Source organism: Phocoena phocoena, chromosome 20, assembly GCF_963924675.1.
Source record: "Phocoena phocoena chromosome 20, mPhoPho1.1, whole genome shotgun sequence".
Taxonomy (NCBI): domain Eukaryota; kingdom Metazoa; phylum Chordata; class Mammalia; order Artiodactyla; family Phocoenidae; genus Phocoena; species Phocoena phocoena.
In genome coordinates this window covers 52,293,288-52,318,317 of record NC_089238.1, presented here as the reverse complement: position 1 = coordinate 52,318,317, position 25,030 = coordinate 52,293,288, and the positions used below count along the sequence as shown (strand labels likewise).

The 25,030-nt window shown below is 43.8% G+C and overlaps 2 protein-coding genes across 2 annotated transcripts in view; both read left to right on the top strand.

Moving 5' to 3' along the window:
• LOC136140335 (polycystin-1-like protein 2) overlaps window positions 1-12,871 on the top strand; it is an 86,164-nt gene extending 73,293 nt beyond the window's left edge. Inside the window, 7 exon segments of the mRNA XM_065898405.1 lie at window positions 2,120-2,257; window positions 3,878-4,063; window positions 4,957-5,054; window positions 5,279-5,508; window positions 5,759-5,813; window positions 8,875-9,012; window positions 12,782-12,871. Coding sequence (XP_065754477.1) covers window positions 2,120-2,257; window positions 3,878-4,063; window positions 4,957-5,054; window positions 5,279-5,508; window positions 5,759-5,813; window positions 8,875-9,012; window positions 12,782-12,871 — 935 coding nt within the window.
• A 188-nt stretch (window positions 12,872-13,059) lies between these two features.
• GCSH (glycine cleavage system protein H) lies at window positions 13,060-24,603 on the top strand. The gene is made up of 5 exons (XM_065899287.1): window positions 13,060-13,239; window positions 16,687-16,766; window positions 17,923-17,986; window positions 22,964-23,095; window positions 23,974-24,603. Exons 1-5 carry the CDS (start codon window positions 13,092-13,094, stop codon window positions 24,069-24,071), a joined length of 522 nt encoding a protein of 173 aa, XP_065755359.1. The 5' UTR covers window positions 13,060-13,091; the 3' UTR covers window positions 24,072-24,603.
• The last annotated feature ends 427 nt before the right edge of the window (window positions 24,604-25,030 follow it).

Genomic DNA, 25,030 nt, shown 5'->3' with positions numbered 1-25,030 from the left:
ATATTCATTCAGTAATTCCTTTGGCAATTATCCAGGGAGTACTTTCTGTGTGCCAGGCAGTACAATGGCTTCGGAACATGATTTACATAAAATCCAGTCACTGTAAGTGTATAATTCCTGATTTTAGTAAATTTATAGAGTCGTGCAACTATCACCACAATTCAGATTTAGAACAGCTTTTTGGAACTTACCCCCAAAAGTTCCCTCTTGCCCATCTGAAGTCAATCCCCACTCTCAGCCTCAGCCCTGGCAACACAGCACTGACTGGATGGAACACGTTGCTGCTCTTGGAATGAACAGCCCATCTGGGAAGACACATTAAACAAGTAAATGCACAAAACGACTTGTAAGAGAGAATGAGGGGGTAGAATAAGAGGGTGGCTCCTAGAGGATGGGAGAGGGAGGGTCTGAACACTGGGCATGTGCAAAGGCCCTGAGGTGGGACAAGAGCTTGTCATTTTATAGCAATTACTGACAGGGTGGCCAGAGCATGGGGAGCTGTGTGTGCATGGAAGAAATGCTTCAAGATGAGGGCAGAGAGGTGGATGGGGAGCAGGTCATACAGGGCCCTGTAGGGCCCGGGGCCATGCCGGGGTTTTGGAGTGTTTGAAATAGGAGAGCAGCATGATCGGACTTGTGATTTTGTGACTGCTCTTGGAGACCAGAGGTATTGGGTCAAAAGTAGAAGTGCAGAGGCCAGTAGGAAGACTACTGAAATGGTCCAGACTAGAGGTGGCATGCATTAGCAGTGGGGGTGGACAGAGGGGCATGGATCCAAAGGATAGATGGGTCAATATACCCCTATCAGACTGGCTAAAAAGAGTGATAACACCAAATGCTGACAAGGATGCAGAGAAACTGGAGCATTCATACGTTGCTGGTGGGAAAGCCATTCTGGAAAAGTTTGGCAGTTCCTTTCAAAACTAAATATGGGCTTACTATACACCCCAGAAATTACACTCTTGGGCATTTATCCCAGAGAAATGAAGAATTATTTTCATATAGGAACTTGTACACAAATGTTCACAGAAGCTTCATTTGTAACTGTCAAAAGATATTTAGCCACTCCTAGGAATCTACCCAGGAGAAATGAAAATATATGTCCACACAACACATTCATACCAACATTATTCTTAATAGACCAAACTAGGAGTAATCCAAATGTCCATCAACAGGTGAATGGATAAACAAAAGGTAGTATGTCCGTACAATGGAATATTACTCAACAATAAAAAGAAACTAACTATAGGGAATTCCCTGGCCGTCCATTGGTTAGGACTCTGCGCTTCCACTGCAGGGGGCCCAGGTCTGATCCCTGGTCAGGGAACTAAGGTCCTGCAAGCCACGTGGTGCGGGAGAAAAAAAAAAAAGAAAGGGAAAGAAAAAGAAACGAACTACTAATATACACAACATGGACAAACACCAAACCATTGTGCTAAGTGAAAGATGCCAGATACAAGAAACTATGTACATATGATTCCATTTATATGAAAAGTCCAGAAAAAAGAATCTATGAAGACAGAAAGAACATTAATGGGGCTAAGGGTGGGGATAGAGTGGGAGCAGAGACCAATTTTAGGGACATGAGGAAACCTTTGGGGGTGACAGAAATGTTCTAAAACTAGGTTGTGGTGATGGTGGCACAACTCTACAAATTTACTAAAATCACCGAATTGCAGGCTTCTAACGGGTGAAATTATGAAAATTATAGGTCAATAAGGTGGTTTGAAAAAGAAGATACTTGGAATGACATATAACAGGACTTTGAGATATTAGTAACCTTCATCCTTCCATCCTTCCAAATTTTGGAAGCACTGGGATCCATCTTAGAGTTCAGGAACACAGAAAGACAGCATCCAGGAATCAGTAAGACTTCAGGTGAGGAAGGCATCTGTGCTTTCAGTATGAGGAGAATTCTCCAGCGGGAGAAGAAGGGACGGAATTCTGAGCACTGGGATGGCATGGGCAGAGGCATGGAGGGTAGCGTTGGGAAATGGCTCCCAAGGAGGAGGAACAGTGGATCCCGTTGTACCTGGTGAGGGGAGTCTCTTGGTTGCAAACGTACAAGCTGGTTCCACTGCCCATTTGGGGGACTGTCCTTGTGCCCTTGCTTTCACAGACCCCTCTGCCTTGTTCCAAGCACGAAGAAACAGCAGAAGGGACATCTACCAGAAGCCTCTGGCCTCTGACGTTGAGAAGATGAAAACCACCCACCTCAAGGAACATAAAGCACTTGCCTTAATCAGAGAAATCTTGGGTAGGCAGCCAAGATTACTTACGAGCAACCTTCCCACTCGCTGGTTCTCAACATAGATTTGAGCAGATGTGGTACAATCTCTGACAGGCCCACACTGCTTCTGGGCCCATCGCCCCAGATATCTACCCTCCCCAGCTTCTCCCCTAAACTTAAAATCCTTCCGTGGCTCTTCCAGGCCCCTAGATAACATCCAAACTCCCTGCTGTGCTCCACCCACCCAGGCCACCTCTCTCTGCCCCTTGTGCCCTCAGCTCCAGTGACACTGCCGTCCCGCAGCTCCTGACCCAGGCCCTCTGGCATCTAGTCTGCCTGGAATGTGCGCACCCTCCTCCCTGCCTTTTCCTCTGGTTAATTCCTTTTATTCTTCAATTCTCAGCCCAAAGGCTGTGTCGTCAGAGAGGCTCCTCTGGCCCGCTGACCAGACGCTTTCAAACCTCCCTGTGTGTCTTAGTCTGGGTTCCCCCACAGGCAGATCTGGGCATAAGTAGTTGGTTTGGGAGGCGATCCTGAGAAGCACTGGTAGGAAAAAGTGCAGGAAAGAGACGGAAGCCGATGGAAGGCGGTTGGTGAGTGGGTTCCATGTGGGCAACTGGGGCTCAGTCCTGCTGAGACCTCGGGAGGGGCGAGCGTAGTACGCACCCCCTAGTTGCCACCCACCAGGTCACTGGTGAGGGCTGCTTCCAAGGAGGGCGCTGACCCTGCCGCAGCCCTGGCCTGCCCTCCCACGGGGAGCCCATGTGGCCAAACCACAGAGTGGCGGAGCTTGCGTAGGAGCTGCATGTACAGAATGAAAAACAAGACAGATGTGGGCAGAACCCCAACAAGTCATCTTGGAGCGGGGGTGCCAGAATGCAGATTCCCAGGCCCTGGGCCCAGAGATTCTGGTTCAGTAACGTTCTGCATCCCCCAACATGATTCTGATGTCGGGCCTCCTAAACTAAATCTTTGTACCTAGTGGGCCCTTAGGTCACACTCACCTGTCTACAGGTGTGCTCCATGAGGGCAGGGAACACGTCTGTCATCTTTATTGCTCTATCCTCAGCACTGCAACATGGCAGAGCCTCATTTTTTTTTTTTTTTTTTTTTGGCCACACCATGCAGCATGTGGGACCTTAGTTCTCCGACCAGGGATTGAACCCCTGCCTCCTGCAGTGGACGCTCCGAGACCTAACCGCTGGACCGCCAGGGAACTCCCCAGAGCCCCATTTAAAAAACATTCTATTTAAGAAACATTCATACAGCACGAAATCCGTTCAGGCAGTATTTTAAGTGCTTTATAAATATTAATTTGTTGACTCCCTCACCACAACTCTGTGTGACAGAATTATCCCCATTTCACAGATGAGGAGAGGGAGGCACAGAGGGGTTAAGTCACTTGTGAAGGGCACATGGATAGGAAGTGGCAGAGCTGGGATTTGAACCCAGGCAGGAGGCTCATGGCCTGTGAACTTTACTACTTTCTGCTGTCCTTATAAGGACTGATTCCTTTGTCACCAGAGGGGCGAGTGGCTGGTCTACAAGACCTCAACTCTTCTGAGCCATGTGCCTTTCCAGTTCCTGCCCTGGACTTGGTAGGAGCTGGGGCCTCTGCCTGACCAGGGGCTGTGCCTCCCTTCCCAGCGCACCTGGGCTCCCTGTGGATGCCGCTGCTGGTGGCCTACGGGCAGGGGGACCCCAGCGCCTACCACTTCAACAGACACCTTGGGCACAGCTTCACCCGAGGCTTTTCAGCCGTGCTGGACTTTCAGGACTTATTCACGTGGGCCAACACCACCCTCGTGAGCAACCTGGACAGTCATCACCCAGGTACCGTCCACCCACCCCAGGACGTGGGTCAGCTCCCTTCTGGGAACAGCTGTGGGTCACTGTCAACTTCAGCCTTACAGAGAACCAATAACCACAGAGCCATATGCTTTGAAGGAGAGACCCTCTGAGGGTCCCTAGCCCTCCCTGGATGCAGAGTGGAGAACCTCCTTCTTAGATAACTGAGCAGGAATTGGCCAGGCAGAAATGGTGTGCCAGGCAGAAGGGACAACATGAGAAAAGGCAAGCCTGAAACACCGAGGCACTATACTTCCTGGAACTACAGAGCTTGGAGTGCGACTTCAGTGTACGGTAGGAGTTGAGGACCCACGAAAAGCAGAGCAGGAGAGAGGAACAGGGGCCAGATCATGAAGGCTCTGGAAGCTCATAGTTTGTGCTTAAGGGAGTGAGGAGCCACTGACAGCTTCTCGGTGAGGCAGTAACATAATCAAATCTGTGGTAGAAGCTGCATTGGAAGTTGGAGTTGAGGGTAGGTAAGTTAGGATGCTGGGCAAAAATGATGCGACTGATGTAGGGATGGGGGCAGAGGCGATGGAGAGACGGGGTGGGTGCAGACAACATTGAAAAGGTACTATTGGTGGGCCTCGTTGACCCTTAGGATGTGGGCATCGAGGGGAAGGACATAAATGGTCTCCAAGTTGATGACTGGGTAGAAGTTGCCATTCCCCAAGAGAAGTTATGCAAGAAGTAGACCAGGTCCAAGGTGGGGAGATGGTGATGAATGGTTGAATGTAGTCTGTGGTTGGCCATGAACTTCTCTTGGCTAATTCTACAACGGGCACACTGAAATTCACATTAGCCTCCAGGCCAGAAAGCTTGGGATGTGTTAAGATGATGTTGATGGCTAGATTTATCCACTTGTTTCTCATCTCCAGGCTTTATCACTGATGGGAACCCCAAGCTGGTGGGCAGTGCCCAGATTCGCCAAGTGAGGGTCCAGGAAAGCTCTTGCGCTCTTGCCCTGCAGCTGCAGGCTTCTCTTTTTTTTGTTTTGTTTTTTTCGGTACGCAGGCCTCTCACTGTTGTGGCCTCTCCCGTTGCAGATCACAGGCTCTGGACGCACAGGCCCAGCGGCCATGGCTCACGGGCCCAGCCGCTCCGCGGCACGTGGGATCTTCCCGGACTGGGGCACGAAACCGTGTCCCCTGCGTCGGCAGGCGGACTCTCAACCACTGCGCCAACAGGGAAGCCCTGCAGGCTTCTCTTGATGGATGCCGTGTGCCATATTCCCTGGATGTTGAAGACCTGTCAGACTATGGGGAAGGCTGGAATGCCTCCGTCCTCAATAACAGCAATGACTTTTCCCAGGCTTGGCAGTACCAGAGCCAGAGCCAGCGCCGAGGGTATCCCACCTGGGGCTAACTCACTGTGTACCAGGGAGGAGGTTACGTGGTCCCCTTGGGGACTGATCGCCAAAGTGCGTCAAGGTAAGGCTCACTGGATTCACATGCGGCAGAGGAAAGACATTTGCTCAAGTCCAGGTCTGATTGGAGGGTGCAGCTTTCAAAACAGGGCCGAGCCAAGCTCATTGTATCATTGTGGGGAGGGGCTGGGGGATTCAGAGGCATTCAGGTCATATTTTCAGGCCCCTGGAAACTGTGCAATCTCAGAGTTCGAAGGGAAATCCTGCTTCCAGCATTCTCAGCCTGGTGCACCAAGCCTGGTGGCCTCTGCTAGAGCCAATACAGGGATGGGAAACTTAGTACGACGTAAAGTGTCCGCCACCAGGCAAGTAGGAAGTGGTGAAGGCTCTTAACCTTAACCAAGAATTATGCAGGGTCTGAGGTCTTACCCTACTCATAAGCTAACACACTAGCCTGTTTCATGGATGCTGGCAGAAGACACAAGACTCCTAGGTCAGAGACAAAGGATTTCATTACTCACAGCAAAAGCAGTAGCAGAGCTTCATGGTGTTTGAAGTCAGTTCCCTAGGAAGGGCCACGACAGATGCTTGCCCATGCAGTGAGTTACAGTACCAAGGAGGAACACTGAGCTTGGAGCATTCACTGTTTCTACAGTGGCAGAAGCAAGCCTGCTCTTTGTCTGAAGGAGGATGTCACCTCATCCCTTGAGACTGCTCACTGCAAACTCAGCCCTGAGACGATGCCTGGGTAAAGCCCCGCCAGAGCCTTGCATTCCTGGAATACTCAGCACGAATGTGCAGGGACACTCAGGGCCCACACACACTGTGTCTCCCAGCACGCTCTAGAGTCAGAGAGCCCTAGGTTTGAAACCCTGGCACTGCTCCTGTTAGCTGTGTAGTCGCAGGTGAGTTAGTGAACCCATGTGAACCTCCATCTCCTCCACGGCACTATTACAGCACCAAGGAACACAGGGAGCAAGCCCCAAAGGAGGACACCTGGCAGGGGTCCCCTGGGGTTAAGGACAGGCCAGGAATAGCTTATTTCCACATAATAGGTGTTTTCCTGCCACTCTGAACAACTGATACTCTCTCTCTGCTTCTATGTATCAAAGCAGGACGCAGACCCACCAGGGACAGGGCATGTTTTAAAACAGGCCCATCATTACTGCTCTAAGTAATAACAGCTATTATTACTACATGTGCACACACACACGCACACACACACACACACACACACACACACTTCTATTTCCTCTTCACAATGATCCTGAGGCACTGGTGTTAACACTATTGCAGATGAGGAAACTGAGGCCTGAAGACATTATCAGCTTTCCCACAAGGCAGGCAAGATTTGAACCCAGGTCCCTCTGGCATGTGCTCTTTCCACGGCACCCGCGAGGATATCTCCAGGAACTGGTCTTGTGAACTGCCAGCCCAAGAGGGACTGTAACAGTTGCAGCTGCTGCCTGCCTAAGCCCCTGATGCTCTATGTGGCTGCTCTAACACCATGGTCCTCCAACTTTAAAATGCATCATATACGAAGTACTATGTATAAAATTGGGACTTCCCTGGTGGTCCAGTGGTTAAGACTCTGCGCTTCCACTGCAGGGGGCATGGGCTCGATCCCTGGTCGGGGAACTAAGATGCTACATGCTGTGCAGTATGGCCAAAAAAATAAAAAATAAAATAGGCACGCAACAAGGATATATATATATATATAATATAATTCCCAAGTGAATTATAGCCCTTATTCTGTAATAACTTTTAATTAATTAATTAGGCTGCACCGGGTCTTAGTTGTGGCACGCGGGATCTTAGTTGTGGCACGCGGGATCTTAGTTGTGGCACGCGGGATCTTCGTTGTGGTGTGCAGGCTTCTCTAGTTGTGGCACACAGGCTCAGTATTTGCGGAGCGTGGGCTTAGTTGCCCCACGGCATGTGCGATCTTAGTTCCCTGACCAGGGGGCAAACCCACGTCCTCTGCATCGGCAGGTGGATTCTTAACCACTGGACCACCAGGTAAGTCTCTGGAATAACTTTTAATGGAGTAAAACCTATAAAGGTACTGAATCACTATGCTGTACACCTGAAACTAACATTGTAAATCAACTATACTTATAGATAGATAGACAGACAGATAGATATAATGTTTAAAACAAACCAAAAAACCGCCAATCATAATCCCTTGGAAGGCTCATCAAAACACAAATTCCCAGGTCCCACCCCCAGAGTTTCTGACTGGGGAGATCTGGGGTGGAGCTTGAGAATCTGCAATTCTAACAAGTTTCCAGATGATGTGATGCTACCAGTCTGGGGACTGCATTTTCAGAACCTCTGCTCTGACGGCCAGGGGACCTTTGCACATGGGATGGGAAACTGAGGCCCAGAAAGAGGAAATTAATTCCCCAAGATCATGGCAAATGAAGGGCAGACTAGAATCACGTCTCCTGATTCGTGGGACTCTGTTCATTACATCAGTGATTCCCAGCCCTGACTGTACATTAGAAACACCTGGGGGCTTTTGGCAATGCCTGCCACTACACCTGAGACCAATAAAAACAGAATTCCTAGGAGAAGGATCCAAGCACTGGTATCTTGAAATCTCCCATGTGGTTTGCATACACAGCCAAGATTGAGAACCCACTGGAAAAATGACTAAAGAAAACAATTTAGGTGATGACAAAAAAACTTTAACTTTTCATGAAGTGGACTGTCTCCATTCAGAGACCTGCAAAATGGAGTGGAAAGCAGGAAGCTTTTGCAGGGTAAAGAATAATGAACAAGGAAGCGGAAAATAGAAAGTATCTGATTGGCCAGGGCCACAGAGTCAACCTTGTTTGGGATGAGAAGGAAGAGGAAATAAGTATAGAGCCTGGAATCTGCCTGGTGTTTGGGGATTAGCTGACTGGATATACTGCCTTTCTGGTCAAGGGGAGCCTTTACAGAGACACAAAAGTTATCCAAGTTTCAGTTTGCTGACATGGCACCCTGCACAGCAGCAGCTCCATCTTGGGCCCAGAAATTTATTTCAAGATGTTCATATGGTTACTTTGGTTTAAATTTTGAGAAACCACCAAACTGTTTTCCATTTCACATTCCCAGCAGCAATGAGGGTCTTTGTACACAAATTCCTAATAGCCTTTGTGGGGGTGGGTGGGGTGGGTGGAGGGCATCTTGTCATTCTCAATGGAGGGGAAGAAGGAACCGTTCCCCTGGGGATAAAGAAGGAACCCTGTGGGGATAAAGGCAGGAGTGAACACCCTTGGGATTCCCAGAAGGAGGTCAATTCCAACACAAAAGCAACACTAAACAGTGAAGTGACTTTGGCAGGGACCAAATTGGACGATAAAACCATGGCTTCCCCTTAGAAAGAAAAGCCCTCAAAGAGAATGGCCCTACCTAAGTTGCATGGTTCTTTCTCCCTCTGCAGCTGTCAGAGGAAGGAGAGATCGTCAATTTGCTACTGATGAAGATACTCAGTTTCCTGGGCATGAAATGTAAAAGACAGGAGCCTGGAAGCAGCAGTGAGCAGCCTGAGTTGCTGTCAGAGGCCTGGGCCCCTCAACCTGTATCAGCTGTGCCCCAAATTTAAGCTGTTGGTCCAGGCACAATCATCTGTAGAGTAGGGGAGGGCCAGCATCTTAGGCCTACACTTACCAGTGATTCTATAATCTCTCCAGGTCAATATTTTTCTGTGTCCATAGAAGAGTTACCAAACCTGGCAAGCAAAAAAAAAAAAAAGGAAAAATACATACATACCTCCATACAGTTGCCACCACTATCATAGACCGTTTGTTCAAATGTATTTTCAAGTAGAAATATAACAAATATTGTCTGGAGTTCGGGGACGGGGGGGGGGTGGGAAATCCCCTCTACAGACTAATTATTTCATCTTCTTGGTCAGTCAGGAGTTGCCTTTGAATGATTCTAGTTCGGGGTTTCCTAAACTGTGTCCAGGAGATGCTAATGGGTGTCATATTAGTTTGCTAGGGCTGCCAGAACAAAGTACCACAAACCGGCTAGCTTAAAACAACAGAAATTTATTGCTCCACAGTTCTGGAGGATAGAAGTCCAAAATCAAGGTGTCAACAGGGCCGTGTTCCTTTGGAAGGCTCTCTTTTAGCTTCTAGCGTATGCCAGCAATCCTTGGCGTTCCTTGGCTTGTAGATGCATCATTCTAACCTCTGCCTCTGTTGCCACATGGCCTTCTTCCCAGTATGGGGTCTGGGACTTCAACCTACCTCTTTAGGGGCCACAATTCAACTCATGACAGGTGTCATCCTCCCCCAAATGTTTCTAGCTCAAACGTGGGAAACACTGGATACACAAGTGCTTTAGCATGGGAATTGTTAGAGCTTTTAATATGCTAAATGTGTACTGTGAGTCTTCTGGGGTGAGATGAATGTGAGCAATAAAGTGTGTACTGACTCCCAAACCCCTATGACCATGGCTTCTGGTAATGAAGCACTTCAGTCAGGGCTAGTGTTCCTTAGGCAATACCTTGGGAATTGTTGATCTACACCAGTGGTTCTCAATATTGGCTACACGCTAGAAACCTCAGACTTCATCCCAATTGATCAGAATCTATGGGTCTCAGGCATCAATATTTTTTAAGCCCCCCCAGATGATTCCAATGTGCAGTCAGACTTGATAAACATGCTTTAAATTCTGAGAACCACAGACCTAGATAATAAAAGTCTTCCAGGTGACTGTGTGGATAAGTGCACATTTCCCCTCTCCTATGCAGGAGAAGCACCTCACGAATCCTCTCCAATTCACCCTGTCTTGTCTGTCCTCCTAACACACCCATTGTAGAAGGTACTCTAGGTAGCCTGCCCCAAATCCATTCCATACTTTCCTCCTTGCTATCAGAATCCCAGTTTGTTCAGGTAGACCCTACCCCTACCCCACATGACTCATGGTAAGGTGACCCTGTGGCCACCTCAAAGTAAATCTTGATTTGTCTTAGCAATAGCCCTTGACAGGGCTTCCCTCGTGGCGCAGTGGTTGAGAGTCCGCCTGCCAATGCAGGGGACACGGGTTTGTGCCCCGGTCCGGGAAGATCCCACATGCCGCAGAGCGGCTGGGCCCATGAGCCATGGCCGCTGAGGCTGCACGTCCGGAGCCTGTGCTCCGCAACGGGAGAGACCACAACAGTGAGAGGTCCGCGTACTGCAAAAAAAAAAAAAAAAAAAAAAAGAGATGGGCTCTAGTGCTGGACATTGTCTGGTCTAAGACTGCTGGAACTCTGACAGCTACCCTGAGACCATGGGGAACAATATGAAGATGGCAGAGCAGAAAGATGAGAGGAACATGCACACTTGATGAGGTCATTAAACAGCTAGTTTAACGGTGAAGCTGAACTACTGCCAGCCTTCTATCTGGATGAGAGCTTAAATATCCTTTTATGATGGCTGAACCAGGATCCCACCTAACTACCATGATAATCAAAAGCCAGAATCCTTTATAAACAGAGAAACACATAATGTGGCAATACACATAACACCTTGGGGATTTATCTTCTATCCACCCCAAAGCCCATCATCCATTCTTTATTGTGTCAGGTATGAACATGAGCTATATAAGCAGATAAGCATCAAATAATTCATACCAAGTGCACACGTGTCTCCCGAAAGTCTGGTACAGAAATCTACCCAGACACATAAAGTCCGTTAGTTTAAATAGGAAAAGTTCTAAGATCTAGAGAAGTTATAAATTCTTCATTTCTCTTTCCCATCTTTCCCATCCACTCTCCACTTCTCTGTTGACTATAAATATCAAATTGGAAATTTCTTGTTGTGAGAGAGAAAAATATATCTGCTCAAAGAGATGAGAAGGCCCCCCTGAGACACCTGAAAGAAATGACCACCTGCATTTTCAGGTGCCTGTACCAACTGTGCAATGAGATGACCTTTCACATTCCAAGCCATGGATGTTACAAAGATAATCAGACAAAAAAAAAAATTTTTTTAATCCACAATGCTTGTTACATTAAAAAAAAAAAAAGACACACTTCCTATTGCTTTGGCATAAGGGCCCACGACATAGCCCACACATTGATATGTGACCTTGTTCTTCATACCAAATGAGTTAGTGAAGCTAGGAATAAATATTTTAGGGCATGGCTTGCATTATGCTGCAGTGGCTTGTAACAAAACAATAAAAACAGAACACTGACATTATGGAAACCAGACAAGATCTGGAGTTTACAGTAGACCACTGTGAGCCAGTCAGCATCCCAAACAGCGGCAAGTAGAACAGAGCCTAAGAGCAGTTGATTGTGAATCAGACTAGAGGGCAAGTTCTGCTACTGCCACCTAGTAACTGCTTAAGTCATAAAATGCCTTCCTCATTCCACTCCTGGGAAAGTTAGTTAAACTTTCTGAGTCTCCAGCTCTTCATCTACAAAATGAGTATAATACCTACCAGAAGGGGTTTGGAGAAGATTACAAAGATAATATCTGCACAGCCCCAGCACATAACAAGGGCTCAATAAGTGGCTATGATTTACTCAGAGGAAAATGGAGCACAGCAGCCCTTGCAAGCCACCACACACATGTGCCCACATCCCCAATTTTATAAATGAGGCAGAATCTCACTGCAACATTTGGGTCGCCCAAACGCAAACACTCACACACACACACACACACACACACACACACACGCTTCAAGGTACTCATCCTGTAATACTGAAGGTGTAGAGACTGAAGTGTTTTTCACTCCCCCGTTTCTTTGCTGATTCATGCCCACTCCATAAAATCCATGTTAAAGGTGAGATCTTTCCTCAAACCTAATTATTTTGTCTCCTTGGATTGGGTGAGACATGTCTCCTGCTTAAGTAAGGAACTGATCATGCTGGGTCTCAACTCTCTGCCTTTTGATTGCTCCTGCAGTCCAGACCCCACCAAGAAGCCACTCCTACCCCTTCAACAAGTCCTTGCCCCTCTGAGTTTCATGATTCTGTCTGTCCCCTCTTTGGGGACCGTGGGCCTTTTGGGATCTGTAAAGTAATAAAGTGGGTTCCTAGACTGTTTTCAGTATTTCAAAAAGTCAAAGAGAAACTGCATTTGTGTCACCGAGTCTTTGGCCAATGCCCAATAACCATCTTTGGCTGGCATGATTGTTTGGACCTACTATGAATCCTGCTCTGAGTGACCCTGATCCTCGTAGAAGGGTGGGAACTAATCTTTTAACAGAACTGGGAGCACCCTGCCTTCCCCAGGGCCCAAGGGCACTGGAATGCGCTGGCCCAGCAGTACCACCCCTGACTGGAGCCCATTTCACCGCCCTGGGTCGCGGAAGCAAAAAGGCCTGACCCAGCGCTTTCACTCGCCCAGAAGCAATGCCGGAAGGCGTGGTTCCCCGCCTCCCGGGAGGCCCCGCCCTTGACGGCCGGCCCGGCCCGGCCCGGCCCGCCCCCGTACTAGTCCCCGCCCCTCGCCGCAGCCCCTTCCGGGCCACAGGGCGTTCCGAGTGTCACGCCCCTCCCGCCTGCCACCCCATCAGGCCCCGACCCTCCCGGGGCCCCGCCCCTGCGCGCCGGTCCAGCCAGCTCGCTCCGGCCCGGGGCCGCCCCATTCCCGCCCCGCCCCCTCCAGCCGGGGGTGCTCTAGATGCTGCGCGGAGACCCTCTGCACCCCTGCGAACATGGCGCTGCGAGTGGCGGGGAGCGTGCGGGCCGCGGTCTGCAGCCTGCGCGCCATCTCTACGCCCAACGCGCCCTGCCCGCCGCGGCCCTGGGGGCTGCGGGCGGGCGCCGTCCGGGCGCTGCGCACCGGTCCCGTTCTGCTGTCGGGTAAGTGCGGGCGGGCACGTGGGGCGAGCCAAGCTGACTCGGGGTAAGGGGCTGGGGCCTCGATCCTCACCTCGGGTCCCCGTCGCTGGTCGCCCCGGTCAAGGGAGGCGACCCCTGCACACGCTTATTGTTGTTGGGATCCCGTGTCGCGAAGCCGCTACTCCCTGAGTGACTTAAACGACCCCGCAGTCTTTGTCCTGCGGGTTGGGAGGAGGCGGGAGGAGGGCGGGGAGGCCTGGAGAACACGCGCGGCCGCCGTGTCCCGGTTGCTTCCGGCAGGAGCGTCGGCCGCTCGCTGCTGGAGACCCGGGCGAGCGTCGCCGAGCTCCTTCCTGACCTTAGATTTCTAGCATTTGTGAGCATCGTGGACCCTAAGAGTGAAGACAAATAATAGGCTTTACTTTACTACACGGATCGTCACTGAATTCTGAAGTAAAAGTAAAGCAAGAGCATTTATTGAAATTTAAAGCACTGGGTCTAGATTTTTACCAGCTAAAGCTGGCACAACTTTGGAGACAGCTATTTCCTAAAGCAGTGAGATAAACTCTACTGGACTCCACGTTCTACTGAAGTCTGTATCGAGTCGTGAATGTGTGTTGGGCTGAAACGAGGCCTTAGTTACATGGACTTGAAGGAACAGGGAGACCTTCCCGTATATGTCTTGGCTATCTGTCCTACTTTAGCACGCGTTACCGCAGAGGAAAAACCGTTTTACTTCATGCACCAATACCTGAGACATTAACTGCACCTCCGAGAACTCAGGCTTCTTGCTGACAGAGCGCAGGTCTGTGGTGGCTGTTCTCTCATTAAGTTCGTTGTTTTAGAAACCTGTTTGGGACTAGAAAAGTTGATAGGTTTAAGTCCAAAGTCAAACATTATGAAGCTTACCTCCTCCCCACCCCACCCACCCATTATAATCTCTCAGCTCTGTTAGTGCCGCATTTCAAGGGAAGAGCATTTCTCAGATAAGAACTGAATTTCAAACCTATGTATTTTGGTTATTCATTGTTACACTATCACTAGCTTTTTGCATTTTCCTGTTATCTAGTTAAATATTGCCCAAGATATCAATACCCATGATCTGGTTGAACACCTGGGTTTTTAATACTAAAGAGACCATTTCACTTCACCTCTTATGAGCTGTGACATCTTGGGTAGTCACTTAACTTCTCTGAGTCTGTTTCCCTAATCAGAAAAATGGAAATGATAATCCATACCTTACAGATTTGTTGGATGAAATGAAATAATTTAACTGCTGTACATATAGTTTGACGCATAGTAAGTACTTGATAAATGTTACTTCTTATTAAATATTAGTGTATAGACTCAAATAAATAGCGGAAAGTTGATCAAATGTTAATGTATTTTATTTGACTCAGTGACTGAAGGGAGGAGAATGCAAACTTCTCATAAATTACTCAACACACCTAATTTTGGGGGGGCCAAAACCCATGTTTTTCAAGACTCAGAGGAAAAGTAATTATTTACCTAATCTCCTGTTCCCTTTTTTCCTGTTGGGCCAAGGGTTAAAGGAGAATTGTACGAATCATCGTCTTTTGCCTAAATTGCATGGCCTAGTACAAAGACGTCATGGCCTTTGAAGTCAAGTGGACCTAGGTGCCTTTAGCTTAGCAATGTTGCCGCCTTTTCCTCTAAACTTGTGGTTGCTCAGTTGCTAAATTGAATGTGAGAGCACTCTTATTCCTAAGATTATCTTTACAATTAGGTAAGATGGCAAGACCAAAGTCAGGACACTAATTTCAGAGGAGTCATATGTTTATGGTTGTCCAGTCCTTACTTTTAAAAGGTATATTAGATTTAAACTGCCAGTTTTAGAGTTGTGACAGAATGTTAGGGAGAATTGAGTCCTGTAGCCAAATAACTATATATTAGATGTTTTGCTGAGCATCCTCTTAAACTTCAAAAAAAAATTACTTCACTCCAGCTTTTGAGTGCTTTCTATATGCCAAGCACTGTGTTTTGAACTGGGAATACAGATGAGATAAAGCCTGCTCTTGCTTGCTTTGTAATTGGTCTACTGCCTGGGGGAAACTGTAGCCTGTTAAGTGCTATGAGTGTGTGGGGGGAACGGTGTGGGAGAGTGGTGCAGAGTGCTGTGGGAGCAGGTTGGACGGCCCAGGAACCCAGGCTTGGAGGGCTGCATAAGGCATCTGGCAGGCAGAGCTGCTAAACTGAGATCTGAAAGTCAAGAAAAGGCGGTGGGGAGAATGGGTTGCAGTCAGAACACTAAGTACAAACACACTTTCTTAGGGAAACACACGTTGACCTGAAGCATTTAGTAATTTGAAGTGGAATGAAGCAAAGCAAGTTACTTTGTGGCAGATTCTGCAACCTCTTACACTGAGGAGTATGATATTAAAGTTTTTTAATGACTGGGAGGAAAAGAAATACTCTTTATTTACACTCTGCTGTGTATCAGAGCTGTGTAATCAAGGCAGTTTAATGTTGTTTTAAGTACAGTTATCTTTTGGGTAAGGGGTAAGAGTGAACCAGCAATGCTTATTGTAAAACAGTATTGAAATTAATGAGCCATTTTCTTATGCCGATGTAGTATTTTTGGAAAAATACTGCTTCACTTCAGAATGTGATACATATTTAGGAAGGTAAGTTCTTTAAAAAATATATTATTTTAAGCAAGTACTTTTGACATTAAATCGTAAGGAATTTTTTTCACATCACTCTAACTTTGGTAGGTCTTTCTTCCAAGATTGAGTATTTTGGCCATCCGTGTATTTGAAGAGAAGCAGCTCATAAAGCCAAGGCCTAACCTGTCCAATGAATGTCGAGCAGAGGCTGCCTTTCTACCATTTAATGTCTTAGCTCTGAGGTGACTATTGAGTTCTGATCGTATAGTTTGCTTCTTTAAATGATGGTAGTCACTTTCCTCAAGGGGAGACTTGAATTCATTTAAGGTGGAATCAAGAACTTAGACAAGCTATAATTGTTCCAGGTCAGTTTTATTCCTGTTAAGATTCCACACAGCTCTACCTAAAGAGGCACATAATTTTTTAGGTTAAATCATTTATGAGCAGTCTTTATGCTCCTCCCAAAAGCTCATCATTCTGACAGACTTGCTTTGTATGACAGACCCGTAATAGATAAATATATATATTTGAAATGTGCTCCAAAATTTGTGTATGTGTGTGTGTGTGATTTAGACTGAGTAATGTGAAGGGCAAATAATCATATCTCCAAAAGATGCAAAGGTGTTCACATCAAGCCATCTTTGCCTAAATGGTACCAATGTTGAGATGTGTCTTCTCACATGATCTGTTTTGTCCTGGGCAGTATACTGTTGAATGGCAATGCCAATAAGTCAAACACAAATAATGGGAAGGTCCTGCCCTTTGACAGCACTGATATGTAAAAAAATGCTTTTTAAGAAGCGATGCCACTGCTTTTCTGAACTATTGGTCTTCTATTTAGGTCGTAAATTCACAGACAAACATGAATGGGTAACAACAGAAAACGGTGTTGGAACAGTGGGAATCAGCAATTTTGCACAGGTATCGGATAGTCTTGCAATATTTCAGTCTGCTCTTGCCTAAATTGGATTGCTTTACCTTTTAAAAATTGTTTATTCTGCCCCTTAGTATTATTTTGGGCCCCTTACAGGCCCTTAGAAGAACATCAGTCATAGATGGAAAAAGTAAAACATAGTTAGGGCAGCAGATAGTGTTTTTAGAGATATTGAAAGGTTAACACTTAAAATTAAAAATTAAATTCAAGAGAGAAATGTTTGTTTCATATTGGGGCAGTTAAGGAAAAAAGCAGAGCAAAAGCAAAAGGGCTGGAGTGTTGACAGTGTTTTGTGGATAGCAATGATATACACATGATCTGGGGACTTGAAGAGGGAACACCTAGATTGGCACAGATTACACAAAGATAAACCTTTTATTTAGAGTTTGTCTCTACTAATTCCCTTATTGCCACTGATCCCATATTGAGATACTGTGTAAAAGAAAACTTGAGAAGCCAAATAGCAGCATGCATCACTGATTTTCAACGATCTCTGGGTGGGGTGGGGAGAAGGGGCGGGGGATATTAACTGATGGGAGTATACAGTATTCTTCAGAAATGTTGCGATCTCAGGTACTGAGAATCCATGACAACTGTATCTTCATTGGCATATCTGTACCTACTGAGGCCCAGTACAGCATGCTTTGTGAAATACTGCATAAGTATTGTCCTCCTCTCCTGGAGTTTATGAGGGGGAATCAGCTACATGGAAAATGACATACAAAACATTATGTGACGGATGCCTTGAGTAGTACAAGGCGTTGTAACCCACTCACCTGATGGAGAGATCACTACTTATTAGTCAGCAGATGCAGTAGGGGAAATGGCCTCAGTAAAGTTGCAGAGGTGGAAAAGCACAAAGTGTGTTCTTAGAGGAGCCGGTAATCTTTTAGGGGGCATATGGTTTGTGACGGGGTCACTGCCACCTCTGGGAAATCCAGCTAGTGGCCTGTTTTCTTGCAGATCCTGAGGTAAGAATAATTTTGCATTTTTAAAGGATTATAAGAAAACCAAAGAATTTGGCCCCTCAAGTGTAAAGTATGTACTGTGTGAATTAAAGGGATTCAGTGTTTGGCTTGTTCCTATTTACTAGGTTTAATTTGATTTCTTAGAGGTTTGGTGCTTTGTTTTTGTCTTTTAAAGGAAGCTTTGGGAGATGTTGTTTACTGTAGTCTGCCTGAAGTTGGGACAAAATTGAACAAACAAGGTGAGTGTTTTTCTCATCTTGGTATGTCATGATTCATGCCATGAATTTTCTTTATCTTGCATAATAACTTGTTTGTACCCAGGATCTTTTAGAGTGCTTTTTCCTCAAGTAACAGAAAACTTACATAAGAGTAGATCAACCAACAGGGGTTTATTATATCTCATACAAGCAATCTTGGAAATAGGTGGATACAGGATTGACTCAGTGGCTCAGTGAAGATTCTCAAGGACACAACCTCTCTGGTACTTTTTCTGCCTCAGCATGTCAGAGGTTACAGAATGGCAGCAGAACCTTCAAGCATCATGTTCTCAATGACAGTATCCAAAAGTAGGAAGAGGACAGGCTCTCTTTGTCTCTTTATCGGGAACAAATATCTCAACCAGAAATCTCTCAGATCACCTTTTCTTTTATCAATTTAGCCAAGTCTGGGTCGTATTGCCATGCCTAACTGTAAGGAATGATGGTGAGGAGAATAATGAGCATTTTCAGACTTTACAATGGAAGGCAGGAAGTCGAGGGAAATGGCTCTTAGCACCCTCCCCGCCACACGTTGATATAGTATAATATAGCTGAAGTCTCTGAAGTTTAAAAAATAAAATCTGTCTTTCTTTGGAGGCAGTAAAGAATATCAGGATAGAACATGGGCTTCTGAGTCAGAATCTGGTTTTAAATCCTGGCCTCTCAACATAGCTGTGTGATTTGGGAGAGATTACTTAATGTAGGTCTCATCTGTAAGTTGGGATAATAATACTTACCTCATAGAGTAGTTGTAAGGATTAAATGAAATTAGCATAATAACCAGCATAAGATTAGTGCTTGATAAATGTCAGCCAGTGGAACCACGTATATTATTATTCATGGGTTCCTTGACATATGTCAGGTAGCCCTACAGAATTTAAGTATCTGTTTTCTTTAATCATGTTTTATTTACTGTGTATGCACTTTGCTGTTCTCAAGCAGATCAGAAATTTCTTAACATCTCTTTATAGCAAGTGAGAAGCATGAACCTACTTTTTGTGCTTCTATTATAGAAAAAATTCTATTAAACTAAATATGTTGAGTAATACCCTTAAACTAATGAATGCTTTCTTTAAACTTTCTGCTAAAGGTGTTTTTTAAAGTGATACAAAATTTACATACAGTGAAAATGCATGGATCTTAATTGTATAAGCCAAAGAGTTTTGACAACTGTGTTTATACACTGTGTAAACCTTGCCAATCAAAACTCTTCTCAATATACAACCACTTCCCTGATTTCTGTCACCATAGATTACTTTTGCCTGTTCTTTAACTTCATTTAAAAGGAATCAGACAATATGTATTATGTATGGCTTCATTTGTCTAATGTCATAATTTGGAGATTCATTCATATTGAGTGATCAGTATTTTGCTTTTTTATGCTGCGAAGTCCCATCGTGTTTGCCAAAGAGGTTATACCATTTTACACTCACCAGCAGTATGAGAGAGTTCCAGGTGCTGCATATTTCATTGTGGTTTTAACTTGCATTTCCCTAGGACAGATTATTGTTCACCTTGCCATGTGCTTTTTGCCACTCACATCTTTTTTTGTGAAGTCTCTAGTCTTTTACTTGGGTTATCTTTTTACCATTGATTTTTAGGCATCATTTTTTTTTTTTTTTTTTTTTAAAGTATTTATTTATTTATTTATTGTGGTACATGGGCCTCTCACTGCTGTGGTCTCTCCCGTTGTGGAGCACAGGCTCCGGACACGCAGGCTCAGCAGCCATGGCTCACACACCCAGCCACTCCACAGCATGTGGGATCTTCCTGGACCGGGGCACGAACCCGTGTCCCCTGCATCGGCAGGCAGACTCTCAACCACTGTGCCACCAGGGAAGCCCTAGGCATCATTTTAAATTCTAGATACAAATCCTTTTTCAGAAATGTATTTTATGAATATTTTGTCACATATATGTATGGAACATTGTCTTCTCTAAGAAGTCTTTTGTCTATCTTCATAGTTCCCAGACTATATACCCCAGTGCCATGAGGTGCTGTGGGGTATTTTTAATTTTTAACATCTGTTGGACACAGCACAAACTAATAAACAATGGAGGTAACAATTTCAATGTTGGATCTTACTACATTACTTTGGGTAATGTGACTTTGAAGCAAGTACTGCACAATTGGCATGGAACATCAGGCACGGCAGTGATAGATGTGACCTGATTCCCTGATGGAGAACTTAATACAGTATGCAACAGACACATAATTTATATCTGTAAATTGTAATTAAAAATGAAAATTTTTTTGTTCAATTTATATGTGTTAATTTTTTCAAACAGCTACTCAATTGTTAGGATATAAAAACTTACTAAGGAGTTTGGACCTGACCTCTTAATAAATTGAAGTGTTAGGTATTTGTTTTGGTCTAGAGATTACCACAAATCCTTACTGAGACACTTAAGGGCATTGTGAACTGAGAAAGTGAGCAACTCTGGACCATACCAAGGTTTGCAGAGATATAGTATTTCATCATTAGGTATGCAATTTAGGTGTGGAGTTTTTCATAGATGCCCATTATCAGATGATGCAGTTCCTTTCTATATATAGTTTGCTGAGAATTATCATTTGTGGATGTTGAATTTTTGTCAAATTCATTTTCTCCATCTATTGACATGATCAAAGGGTTTTTCTTGTTAATGTGATGAATGGTGATTCATTTTTGAACGTTTAACCAACCTTGCATTCCTGGTAGTCATGATACAAAAAGTTAAAAATTATCTCTAAAAACATACTGCTGGATTTGATTTGCTAATTTGTACATTATGTTCATGAGAGATATTGGTCATTTCTTATAATGGCTTTCTCAAATTCTGGAATCTGTTATATTGACCTCATAGAATAAGTTTAGAAATATTCCTACCCCTTTTCTTTTTCTGAAAGAAAGTGCAAGATTAGTGTTGTTTCTTCTTTAATTGTTTGATAGATTTAACTGGTAGAATATGAGCCAGATTTCTTTGTAGGAAGGTTTTTGATACAAATTTCTTTTATTCAGATTTTCTATATTATCTTACATTGGTTTTGAGAAATTTTTCCATTTCATGTTGTTATATTCAGCATACAGATGCTCATATTTTTCATTTATTATCCTTTTATACCCATACGATCTGTAGTAAGGACTCCTTTTTCATTCCTTCATATTGGTGGTAGTTTTCTCTTCTCAATCAGTCTGCTGGCTCTATCAAATTTATCAATCTTTTGAAAGAACCAAATTTCTACTATGTTAAATTTTCCATTTCATTTGTTCTTTCATATCTTTATTTTCTTCCTCCAACTTTTAGATTTAATTTCCTTTTTCTAGCTTCTGGAAACTTGTGGTTTTGTTGGTTTTCAGGTTTTTTTACTGGACTTTTTTTTATCCATACTGTAAAATGCTGTCTCCCTTGTGGTGAGTGGCAGCTAAAATCTTAGTCTGATTCTTCTAGCCTTATCTAGGACACTTGGAGTCTGCCCCATGCACATATGATTCAGGGATCATTCAGAGACCTGGACAGAATTTATAGACAGAATTTGGGGCTCTCCTTTTTATCTCTATCCTTAATGAGATTTCCCAGCTCGCTTTCCAGTAGCTATGGTGGCCCCAAACTCTTGTCTCCTAGTCCTTTAAATCAGTAAGACTGAGATTTTCTTTCATAATTTTGGCTGCTCCATCTGGCACAGATCAGTGTCCTTTCTTCAAGGCTAAAAGTCATTTTAAAAAAATCACCAGTGTCATCCCTTCTTTCTAATGTTGCCTCCTTTCCATAAACTGACTGCTTTTGTTCATTTTCTAGTGTCTTTAGAAGCCAGGTCATTGATTTTAAGATGTTCTTTTTAAATAACGCCTAAAGATTTTATTTCCTTCTAAGCACTTTTTTAGCTCTGCCTCCACAAACTTTGGTGTGTTGTATTCATCACATTCAGTTCAGATCACTTGATTTTGTCCTGTAGGTGAGCAGGGCTTTTTTTTTTAAATTAATTAATTAATTTTTATTTTTGGCTGGTTGGGTCTTCGTTGCTGCATGCAAGCTTTCTCTAGTTGTGGCGACTGGGGGCTACTCTTCATTGCAGTGTGCAGGCTTCTCATTGCAGTGGCTTCTGTTGTTGCAGAGCACGGGCTCTAGGCGCACGGGCTTCAGTAGTTGTGGCTCGCAGGCTCTAGAGTGCAGGCTCGGTAGTTGTGGCCCTTGGGCTTAGTTGCTCCGTGGCATGTGGGATCTTCCCAGACCAGGGCTCAAAGCCATGTCCCCTGCATTGGCAGGCGGATTCTTAACCACTGCACCACCAGGGAAATCCCAGGGCTCTGTTAATTTTTCAGTCTTTTTTTTCTTTTCAAACTCTTCTTCAGATTGGTTAGTTTCAGATGATCTTTGTGTTCACTGACCCTGCTGCACTGTATCCAGTCTACTGTTAATGCCATCTAGTGAACGTTTTAGATATTATGCTTTCCAGTTCTAGAATGTCCATTTAAAAAATTATAATTTCTTTGCAAGTTATTTCCCCGTATATTCACTCTCACTAGTTTTTTGTTTTCGTTTTTTGGTCTTTGAACATACTTATAGTAGCTATTTTAAGGTTCTCTGCTAATTCCAACATGTGGGTCTGTGGATCATTTTGAGATCTTTATACTGACTACTTTTTCTCTAAACTATGGCTCCCTTCTTTCTAGAATTTCAACCCTCAATTTCCAGCCACCTTGGGGGCCCACACTCCATCCTCTGACCCCTTTAGCAAATCAGACTGTGGTTTTCTACTTGTGTTCTAGTTACACTGTGCTCTTTGGATGGGGCCATGTTGTCAGGCTATAGACTGTATAAATGAAGATCTTGCATGACAAAACCTATGGTTTTATTTTAATTAAAGATATTTAGGACTTTCTATCATTACTGTATTAGAGGTGATCACTTCTCCATATTTTGTATTTTGAGGTCACTAACTTGACATTTAACACTTTCTTTAATTTTCTCAATTTAGAGGAATTTGGTGCTTTGGAAAGTGTGAAAGCTGCTAGTGAACTCTATTCTCCTCTATCAGGAGAAGTAACTGAAATTAATGAAGCTCTAGCAGAAAATCCAGGACTTGTCAACAAATCTTGTTATGAAGATGGTAAGTTGTTGCTAGAAATTTTTTTAAGGAGTGTTTGCTGCAGTTAACATTTAATCTGGAATTTAAAGCAATCTTTAGCTGATGGTGACTTCTTTTTGCCCTTCTTGGTACTAAATAGAGATAATCTGCTTTAAAAAGGGAAAACAGTTTAGCTGAATATATAAGGTTATGTTTAAAATCTCTGTCAATAAAAGCATTGCCTTATTTTATAGGGTTCTTAGTATCATAGTTGTAGACTCATTGTAAACACTTCAGAGTATTTACCTGTTCAGTCATAAAGCATCTAATCACATTGTGTGATATAGGTGGTAATAGAATAACATTTGTTACATTAATTTTCAGTTTTCTCACATCTTCATCTTCATAATAATGTAGTAAGGTAAGCTAGCAACAATTTTTTCCATTTTGTAGATGAATTGAGGCCCCAAAGGATTTCTCTGCTAAGGTCACACAGCCAACAAGATGCAAAATTAGCATTAGGTTGTAGTTCTCTGTTTCCTATCACCTACTTCTTCTCTCTACTAAAGCTTTCTAATGCCATTAATCTAAGTAGTTACAGTGTTGGTGTTCATTTTGTTAAAGATATACCTGGCCTTGTGTATTTGGATCCATATGTAAAGTTGTTGATGCTTATTACAGCCTAGAAGTTCTTAATCCATTATGGTAGAATTTCTTCTGGTTCTTTTCAGTTATGATATGTAAGGAATATTAATTTAATTCTTACAGCTAAAATTTAAAGCTCTTTGAACAAATAATGAGTGATTTATGTAAAGAATACTAGGTTAATTTTGAGGCACTCAGAATTTACATTTTGAATGAATTTGACTTTCTCTTTAAAAAGGTGATTTGGAATATAAGATACTTTTTTTTGGTTGCAGGTTGGCTGATCAAGATGACACTCAGTAACCCTTCAGAACTAGATGAACTAATGAGTGAAGAAGCATATGAGAAATACATAAAGTCTATTGAGGAGTGAAAATGGAACCCCTAAATAAACTAGTTTGAAACAACTTAATCTAGTATAGTTGTCTTAAATTAGTGGTGGATAGATTTTTAAAAAGCAACTTTTAGCAAAAGAAACTACTTTCAACAATGTTGCCTGAAGAAAATACCCCTTAACTTCCTAATGATTGCACATAAACACTATGCATCTTTTTCACAACAGCCTGTGATTTTTAGGCTAGTCTCCAGTTATAATACTCAGAATTCCTGAAATTATCTGTGGTAAAACTAGTTATAAAAATTATGTAATTCAAGGATAACATTGTTATCTTAACCTTATATAATATTGTAACTTGCTTACAGCCATCCCTGGATTTGGGTCAAAATACTCAATGAACTTGCCACTGGAAATAAATGGCAGTGGAGGAAAGTTTGTGAGTTGTATAGTGTCCAGTGAAGAACGTTACTCTATTAATTTTGCAAAATATACTGTGTTTGCTGGTGCTACTTCTATACAGTGAAGCAACAGCCTTGCAGGAAAATAAGAAACAGTTTAATAATAAAATATTCAACTTCTTAATCGTGTTTTTTGTTTTGCTGTTAATATTTCATTTAGTGACTCCACTAGTATTTGTAAAGATGCTAATTTTAACTTACGGAAAGTTATTTTTTAAAAAGGAATTTTAAGCCCTAGCGATGAAAGGTTGGTTCCAAGAAAATGTTTCCTTTTAGTCACAAATCTTGCTTTTCTTAAGCAAAGATCTAATTGCCTGATAGCATCAAGTACTATTTTTTGGTCATTTTTAACATAAAAGATATCATTGACTTTGTTTTTCTATCATGCCAATTAGAAGAGAGGAGTAAAAACAAGGAAAGGTGAAATTTTGATCAGCATAGCACATGACATCCTTAAGAAAGTTAAACCACATTCACATAAGGTTTCTACTTAAGTAATGGGGACAGAAGTGGACACAGTGGCCAACATAGCATACT